The sequence below is a fragment of the Pseudomyrmex gracilis genome, unplaced genomic scaffold, assembly GCF_002006095.1.
Source record: "Pseudomyrmex gracilis isolate BER0280 unplaced genomic scaffold, ASM200609v1 scaffold_17, whole genome shotgun sequence".
Lineage (NCBI taxonomy): Eukaryota > Metazoa > Arthropoda > Insecta > Hymenoptera > Formicidae > Pseudomyrmex > Pseudomyrmex gracilis.
In genome coordinates, this window is record NW_018020601.1 from 214,860 (window position 1) to 224,383 (window position 9,524).

At 35.8% G+C, this 9,524-nt stretch overlaps 1 protein-coding gene across 5 annotated transcripts; it reads left to right on the plus strand.

Annotated features, from left to right (window-relative positions):
• The first annotated feature begins 404 nt into the window (after positions 1-404).
• LOC109864107 (ER degradation-enhancing alpha-mannosidase-like protein 3) lies at positions 405-7,021 on the plus strand. Of its 5 annotated transcripts, none has more exons than XM_020445018.1 (19): positions 405-875; positions 940-997; positions 1,077-1,384; positions 1,461-1,506; positions 1,579-1,679; positions 1,802-1,841; positions 1,919-2,031; positions 2,157-2,310; positions 2,390-2,518; positions 2,659-2,830; positions 2,910-3,067; positions 3,131-3,235; positions 3,362-3,706; positions 3,785-3,946; positions 4,022-4,120; positions 4,206-4,523; positions 4,611-4,824; positions 4,924-5,033; positions 5,132-7,021. In XM_020445018.1, exons 3-19 carry the CDS (start codon positions 1,263-1,265, stop codon positions 6,833-6,835), a joined length of 4,092 nt encoding a protein of 1,363 aa, XP_020300607.1. In that variant the 5' UTR covers positions 405-875; positions 940-997; positions 1,077-1,262; the 3' UTR covers positions 6,836-7,021. The 5 variants fall into 5 exon arrangements, with proteins under 5 accessions (XP_020300607.1, XP_020300608.1, XP_020300605.1 ...); XM_020445019.1 differs by having other exon boundaries at positions 405-600; XM_020445016.1 differs by having other exon boundaries at positions 940-1,384.
• The last annotated feature ends 2,503 nt before the right edge of the window (positions 7,022-9,524 follow it).

Consider the following 9,524-nt stretch of genomic DNA (forward strand, 5'->3'; position numbering starts at 1 on the left):
CAGAACCATGTCCACAAAAACTTAGCACGGATCAGAACCATGTCCACAAACTTAGCACAGATCAGAACCATGTTCACAAACTTAGCACGGATCAGAACCATGTCCACGAAAAGCTATCAGCAGAAACTCTTATGGTCGTGGTCGCTCTCAGGCTTCTCTCCGATTCCGCTTCCAATGGAAAAGAAACACTAAATTTGATCTGTATACCGGAGTGGGGAACCGAATTGAGAGTTTCGGTGGAAACTGGACCAGTGTCGCACTTTAAGCTCGATTCATGCAAATGTTCGTTGTTCGACATTGCAAATTTCGAACGCGAAGTAGTTTGATTGGTTCGTATCGTACAGATTTTTGTGAACGATTCGTAACGATCGCATAATGAAAATTACCCCCGCGATTAGGGAGAGGTTGGTCGGAGGTTACTTGACTAAATAGCGATAATTATGTCAGATGTGGGGAAATTGCCGTTCTATTGCGGCTAGTTAGTCACGACGAGTTGTAAGAGGGTTTAGAGTGAATGCGCGAAAAGCGTCTGTCGCGATTGATTGTAAAAAAAAAATCGCTGAGAAACAGGCAAAGTTGATCCGCGACGAGAAACATATGGTGAGGGTTCTTGCGCGTCGCACCAGACGGGAAAACCGTCTTGCCAACATCATCTGGCCTTGATGCAAATACGTAATCAGCTGTCCTTGCCACTCGCTTATCTCTTCTGATAACGACGACGACGACAACGACTCGCACAACCACCGTCTTTTCTTCGTTCGCCAGTTTATCGCCTTTTTTTTAAACCGCTCTTCCGCACGTTTGTTGCTCCTCTAGGAAGCGACCGCCAAAAAAAGCTTTTTCTCGGAGAGAAGAAAAAATTTGTCGATCTTTAGGTGGTCTATTTGCTCGCAATATATCGCGTGATTACGATCTAAAATTTATGATTTGTTGTTGCAGTTGCATGAGAGATGAATACCGTTTGCCTAGATAAGTGATAAATTCATTGAATGATTCGGTAAATTTATATACGTACCTTATACACACAATAGTGATTTGAAAATCAACGATACACGTACTTATTTATGTGATAACAGGAAAAAAAAGAGTGAAAAGATAAGTTCAAAAAGCCTTATGTGTGGTGTATCTGTGATTAATATTTTCCATATTACAATGGAATCTTTGAAATGAGATGGAATAATTGGAAAAGACTTTGCTGGACAATGTGTGCTACTTCAAATGTGATATCTTGACAAACAGGGGACTTATTTTTCTTGACAACAATGGCGTGTGAGGCTCTTATTTGGGGACTGTTGTTCATAGGATGCAGTATACAGATGTTAAGGGCGCTATCCGAAGATGATCCAATAGAATATATGAACAAGGAAGAAAGAGAAGCATTGAAGTTTGTATTGTTGTATTTGCAGTGAATGTAAATTCTAATATTGTCATTTTTATGAATAAATTGTTATATTTTACAGGGAAGAAGCGAGAGATATGTTTTATCATGCATACAATGCATATATGGTGAGTGAATTAACTTTTTGCATATCAGAATCCCATAAAAATGTGAAAATCGACAATGTTATTATTTTCAAGGATAATGCATATCCTGCTGATGAACTAATGCCATTAAGCTGCAAAGGACGATACAGAGGCTCGGAAAGAGACAGGGGTGATATAGATTCTACATTGGGAAAGTGAGAAACCAAATTATGTGCATAAGATTATTTATGATATTATTAATTTGTAGTTAATTCTTTGTTAATTTTTTCTCATCATTTTTTTCTTAGCATTTTAACTTGCGTATTGTAATTTGCAGTTTTTCACTTACTTTGGTGGATACACTAGATACATTAGTGGTAAGTGTTGAAAATAAACAGTTTTATTATATATTTTTGTAAATTCTATTTACACGTAAATATTTTATGTGTTTTAGGTGCTGGGAGATTTGGGAGAATTCGAGAACGCAGTCAGACTTGTTGGTAGGGATGTAAGCTTTGATACAGATGTTATTGTTTCTCTGTTTGAGACAAATATTAGAATGCTTGGGTAAGTCAAAGTTCATTGTGCAGGTGTAAAAAACTTGTGGTTAAAGCATATAGAAAGATAAATACACAATATTAACAGTATGGAGATTAATAGTAATTCTCGACTATTTAAATTCCCTTTTATAGAGGTCTTCTTAGCGGTCATATATTAGCTGAATATCTACAACAGAGAGCTGATATAATGCCATGGTACAGAGGAGAACTTCTGGACTTAGCTAAAGACTTGGGATATAGATTTTTACCTGCATTCAACACAACTACCGGAATACCTTATGGCAGGGTAAAACCACTCTTACCTTCAATACTGCACTATATTTTGATTCGTTCAAAAGCTTTAATGTTTTCGATACTTAAAACAGATAAATTTAAAACATGGTATGAAAGGAGTTCCTATGGAAGTGTCAAGAGAAACATGCACCGCTTGTGCAGGTAGCATGATATTAGAAATGGCTGCTCTGTCACGATTAACAGGCGAACCGATTTTTGAAGTAAGATACTTCATGAATGTTTAAGTATATATTGATAATAGGTATATCTAGTTTTTTTTTTAGATGAAAGTTGTTTTTCGTCTAAAGTTGATATTGTGTAGACTAGTTTTTTATTTTTTTTTAAGAAAGAATTGTCTTAGGAAAAGGCGCAAAAAGCTATGGACGTTTTGTGGCGAATGAGACATCGTGGTACGGACTTGATGGGATCTGTGCTAAATGTTAACTCTGGAGATTGGGTAAGAAGAGATTCTGGCGTTGGTGCTGGCATAGACTCTTACTACGAATATTGTCTGAAGGCATACATTTTACTTGGTAATTATATACATGCAGTATGCGGCAATATTGTCAAACAACACATGTATACAAAAATCACACGTTGGATTTTGCACAGGTGATGAGAAATATTTAGGACGTTTTAACAAACATTATCAGGCTGTGATGAAGTATGTCAGTCAAGGGCCGATGTTGTTAGATGTACACATGCACAGACCGAATACAAATTCAAAGAATTTTATGGATGCTTTATTGGCCTTTTGGCCAGGTTTGCAGGTATATTTATCTTTTTTATCTTAGAAAAAAAGAAAAGTTCAATTATTATTATTTCTTTTACAGGTGCTCAAAGGTGATATCAAACCTGCCGTGGAAACGCATGAAATGTTGTATCAAGTTATGCAGAGACACAACTTCATACCGGAGGCATTTACCACTGACTTTCAGGCACGTATTAATTGTATTATTACACTTACATATATAATTGAAGAGTAATATAAATTTTTTAAATTAAGTTATTTTTTATCTTGTCGCGCGAGAGATTTTACATTTGATAAATGTTTGGGAAAACAGGTGCACTGGGGACATCACCCGCTGAGACCGGAATTTCTAGAGTCAACGTACTTCCTGTACCGAGCGACGGGCGATCATTATTACTTGGGAGTCGGACGTAAGGTACTCAAAAGTCTGCAAACGTATGCAAGAGTGCCGTGCGGTTACGCAGCCGTATCAGATGTTAGAACTAATAAACACGATGACACGATGGATAGCTTCGTATTGTCCGAGACATTTAAATACTTATTTTTATTATTCGCGGAACCAGGGGAATTGGTTTTAGACTTGGACGAGTTTATTTTTACCACCGAGGGCCATTTGTTGCCGCTCACGCTCGCCTCTGTAAGATCAAATATTTCATCTGTAAGTATACGTAAATCTGCAACGCGCGATTGATATCACGCGACAGACATTGCAGAAGTTGTGTATCTTGTCAAGCAGGATTTCGAGCGCGATATTGTGCACGTGGACGAGTTTGATCGCACTTGCCCAAATAGTTTGCACTTGTTCCCGGCGTCGGTGAGACAACCCCTAAGGAATATGGTAGAAGATGTCTGTCCGCGACGAGCGATCAAACGAAGATTAAGCGCGTCACAATTTCAAGTATGTTTACATCGTATTTTCTTTTTACGCATCAAAATAAAATACACCTAAAGAATTCCATTTTTTTTGCTGTAGGCGAATAACTTGGAACATCTGAAAATATTGAGCGATATGGGAATAACAACTTTAACACTTGCAGACGGGAGGGTTCAGCTTTTGCACACATTTTCTAATGTAACTTTACTCGTTAGAATTTTGTTTGATATTTCTCTATCATCTCTGTTGCGCGATGAATCATACGTGTTGTTTGTTCGAATAGGCAAAAACGCCGCAAGATTCGGAAGAAGGATTGCTGTTCATGCAAGAAATGGTCGAGCTAAGCAAAATGCAAACGCAGCACCCAGAAACTAAACCGCAAACGGTTACGTTTGCAAAACCCAACGCGGATCCGCCAGAAAAAATCACACTGTTGGCTGGGCCAGCTCAATTTGGGCCTGAATTACAGAGCTTCGATAAGGTTACTGGAAAAGTGGTATTCACGTATCCACCCGCAGCTTGTACAGATCTGCTCAATGCAGATCGATTGGCAGGCAAAATAGTAATCATGGATCGGGGAAATTGCATGTTTATAGAAAAGGTATTTACATTTTATGTTTTTGTATGTTTATTACACGATATATATATAATTGTCTTTTTATTTTTTGTCTATTTACTCTCTTTTTAGGCACGAAGAATTCAACGAGCTGGTGCAATTGCCGGAATAGTATTGGATAATGTTGCTGGTTCGAGCGCGGCAACTTCGCCCATGTTTGCAATGTCTGGCGACGGAAAAGAGGTGGATGATGTCACGATTCCTGTTGTATTTCTCTTTTTCACGGAAGCAGCTGAGTTGATGAAGGCTATTAATGCAGCGGATGGCGATCTAACTGTTACTCTCGGTAGTGATACGAATTCAAATACGTCACAAAAATTTATAAATTTTATCGATCAATGCGATATAATGTTAACATTTGCCATTTTTTTAATGCTGATTATAGGGGCGTATTCTAAAGAAGAAGTTCAACTCAAAGCACCAACTGATCTGTCACTTTTCGAACGTTTAAAAGGATCTTTAAAATCGTTTCTTAGCCGGCACATGTCCTCACAGGTCTGTCAGTTCTATTTAAATTTTTGTTTTACATGAATTATCTTTTTCAAAAAAATGTGTACGAAATTTTAATAACATGAACATTCTATTATGTAAAGGCGCAATTGCAGGCGACAACTGTCGGGTCGAGTTTGGACATCAAGATGCCTCTAATTGAGTTGCAAGAGAACCAAGAGGACACTATCGATTTTTACTACTTCCACGCGGACATAATCAAAGATTCGCTTGGCGGTGAAGTGAGAATCACTGCCACGGCCGAAGCTACAATTATTACTTTAAAACCAGTTTCCACGCATGTTGAGATTCTGTGGCATCAGTTGAAGGAAGCGTTCGTTAATAAGATATTCCTCAACAGTAAACAAAACAAAGGTATAAGGATCAGAAGTTTCATTCTGGAGAGTTACTACAATTGGGTGAATAAGGCGCGCGGTGTACTCACCAAAACATCATTATCTTACAAAGTTCGGTGGTTCTTAAGTGAACTGCTGGTCGTTGCGCCAAACTCATCTGTTAAGAAGATGTCGCAGCTACTAGAGCCGAACATACAGAAGTTGTTCAGACAGTATTTGCTCACCAACATGGATAATACCGTGCTAAGTTTAAAGACCGTAGCTACAAAATTGAAGAGTATAAAATCGGTGAGACCCGAAATGGATCAGTTGGTGAAAATCTCGGAGTGCGGTCTTGCGTTGATCGAGAATTACTCGTTTCTGCGTCATGTAATATCTGATCTGTTCAAAGAAGAAGACGAGATCATCAATCAACACATCGCACTTTTGGATTACATTCATGCGGAGGTACACGATACATATCAAGATGTACTGATCGACGGAGTGCAAAGGCTCTGGCGAAATCGGGATTTGGAGAAATCGGAAGAAGACGATAGTTCGTATTACGACGTATTGATTGCTGATCTGCAAAAGAACTTAAAAAATCTGCAAAAAAAGGAAAACTTTATGGGAATAACCGAGATGAACGATGTTAGAGTCGCAGAATTTATAAGCGATAGTAACGGAGGTAAAGTGGAAATCGATAAGAATGCTAGAATCTCGAAGAAGGATAAAGAGTCGAGCGTTGAAAAAATAGAAGACTTCGAGCATTTTATACTGTCGGAAATAGAGAAAGCTGTGAAACATTCTCAACAAAATAATCCGTCGAAGCACAAAGATAAAAGCGATGTATTCACAAATGTAGATGATAAAAAGGATAAGGAAGTTATTAAATCTGAAGAAAATGTTCTGCACTCTTCTCAGAATCAAAGCAAAGACGACGATAGGAAAAGAAAAGTTGTGAAAAAAGTTCAAAAGAAGATAGACTTGCTATTGGACGAAACGGTGAATATAGAACTTGATGAAAAGATCATCGACAACAAGCGGAAAAAAAATTCCATTATGGACTCTGTACCGGATCTTAAGAAGTCTCAAAATTTCGATACGCCTGTGATTACGGATGTTTCCGATGCAAATACAGAAGATTTTTCCAACAAAAGACATACTTTGGAGAAAAATATCGGCGATACACGGAATACCTATGAAACCGAATCTATAATAAAGTCGTCCGATCAACAAAATTTACTCGAAAACGACGTTACGTCCACTGACCCAGTGAAAGAATTAGAAAACTCTATGAATGAAGAAGAAGACTTGACGGCGGTTAAGAAGAACTCGCAAACAGATTCGCGATCTAGCACAACAGAACCAAATATAACAGAGAAGGAGAAAAAACACAGCAGCAAAGATGATAAAGTTAAGAAAATTACACAAAAATCACATTTAGCTAAACATATCGATGATGAATTATAACAATAGCTTTCGGGATTTAGGCTAAATTATGATTATTATACAAAGAATCAATTTTCAACGGGCGTAAGACTAACTTGCACTGTAAACTGATATTTTTGCACTGTGATCCAGATGTGTGTATGTGTGTGTAATGTGTGTGTGCGCGCGCGAGATAAAAATAATTAACTTTACACACATGCACACACATACAACAAGATATTTTAGAAAAATTCCAGTTACTCAGAGATAAAAAAAAAAAAAAAAAAAGAGAATAATAAAATCGTCAGATCATATAAAGTGGCATGTAAAGAACACTTGTATTGTAAGTATAAGAGATTTGGTCACTCCTAAACTTGTGTTTAGAGGAGATAATTTATTTCAATTTGTTACTTTGAAAGAATGATGGTGTTGTTAAAATGTATAATATTGTGGATATTATATATGTGCGACACACGTACATCAACGTGGTTGTGAAGATGTATTCTTGAACACACAAGGCGCTAACTGATGTATATTTCATGTATTATATAGTATATAATCTACTGTTGTGCTAAAATATGATAGCGGCGAGTATTCCTTCTTCCATGAATACAAATTCGTGTCCCGATTAATTTACAATTTGTATTATATAACTGTATCATACGATTGTAAATCTACATGTTCTAAACACAAGAAAAAAGAGAATAGCATTATATATTATCCTGTGATGCTTGCGTCAGGAGCTGGAGTATACTCGTTATTATACTTCGTTTTGACGTTTTTGTACCGTTTTACTCCAAAGATGTGCCATGATTAATAATACTATGTTCTATACTGCAATTCAAAGTAACACACACTTGATGTAAAAATTAATATAGCAAAGTAGTTTTCAATTTCTTGCAAGATTTTACATAGCGATCTTGCTTATAAAACACGAGAAGTTTATCTTCGGTAAATTTAATATTAAAACAAAAATTTATTTTTCTAAACACAGCCCCGCTGCACAAAACGAAGTTCTTGAATGTTTTTGTGATTATTGAATAGAAATATACTTAAATATTTAACATTTTTGCTTTCGACACACGGGAGGTGTAATGTAATTTAATACTTAAAAATACGCCTTACATGTACATAACGTGTATAGAGAAAAGTAATAATGTACATAAGTGAGATATTGTTGCGCGTAAAAAGTAAACTTTATTATGGCATTATAGAGGAAATACGGATAGGTTTGGCCTTTGTTTTTGATAACTTCATTGCTTTATATACTCTTTTTTTATTTGTAAATTTGTACACCAATGTACACGATCGTACATAGAACTAAAGTTACACAAATGTTAGCACGTTAAGCACCAAGCTCATTCTGTTTATGTTTTTGTTTACGTCATGCAACACCGTCAACTTTCTCACGTTTTTTTTTTTTTTATAATGTCCGTCACAGGTGACTGATACGGCGCTTAACGAGCTAATGTTTCATAATAGTATAAGAACTTATTTTCAACACGCGCGCGTGTATATGATACATACAAAATGTTTACATCTATAATTGATTTTCAATAATTACACCAATTACTTTTACGTAAATATAAATAAATATGTTATACAATAATTGTAAATGTACAGATGTTATACATATGTCTATTTAATAAGTCTCTAATTGAATGTATTAAATAACAGTTTCCTAAATGAAAACATCAAACTTAATATTTATCAGATATACCGTGTGTGTTTCAATGTATACAAAATAATATACTTTTTGTTTGTGTGTATAACACAAATATCTGCTTATATCTGCCACTTCATGCACTGGTGAGTTTTTGAGAAAAAATGTTTTTTTTAAGTAAAAATACTTGAATAAAGAATCAGTTTAAAATATATATAAACTGAAATATTGAATGCAATCGCCAAAACTAAGTCTTTTCGTAAGTGCATGACTAGTTTTTACGAATAAAAGTAAAGAAAAACAATTCACTTGTTGATAAATTAATAACAATTTGATGTGTGGATATTGTTTCTGAATATAATCACTCTTAATGATAATTTACAATTTGTTGTATCACATTCTAATGTTAAATGTGCAACATGTTGATTCTAAGCTTCTTAAAAACTGTTTTATATCGCAAACTTAAATTTATGTAGGAAATATTTATAAAAATAAATACAAAATATTTATAGAGATAAGAATGACTACTTTGTACACAAACAATATTTTTTGCGCGATTATTATGTATATAGATAAATGAATATAGTGTAATACTACCATGATCAAAAAATAACCGGAATTTATTCATAAAAAGAAAAGTACATGTTTATTCTTCAAAATTCAAGTTGTCCCCTTCAAAGTAGTCCCCGTCGGCTGCGATGCACTTGTGCCAGCGTTTGATCCACCCCTCGAAGCTTTTCTGGAAGTCGGTTTTTGGTATAGCCATTAGTGCCTCCAGCGATTTTAGCTTTATTGCCTCCACACTCAAAACGAGTTCCTCGTAGTGGTTTTTTGAGTCGATCGAATAGGAAGAAGTCACATGGTGCCAGATCAGGTGAATTGGGCGGTTGTTGAATGGTATTGGTGTTGTTTTTGTGACGAGAAACTCACGAATAATCAACGCATCCCAAGCAACCAGCTGACGTTGTAATGATGTAAATATACGTGATTTTTGTCACTAATTGGTGATTATGACCTAAATCTGACGTTATTTTGAACGTCATAACAATGACGTCAGTATATACGTCA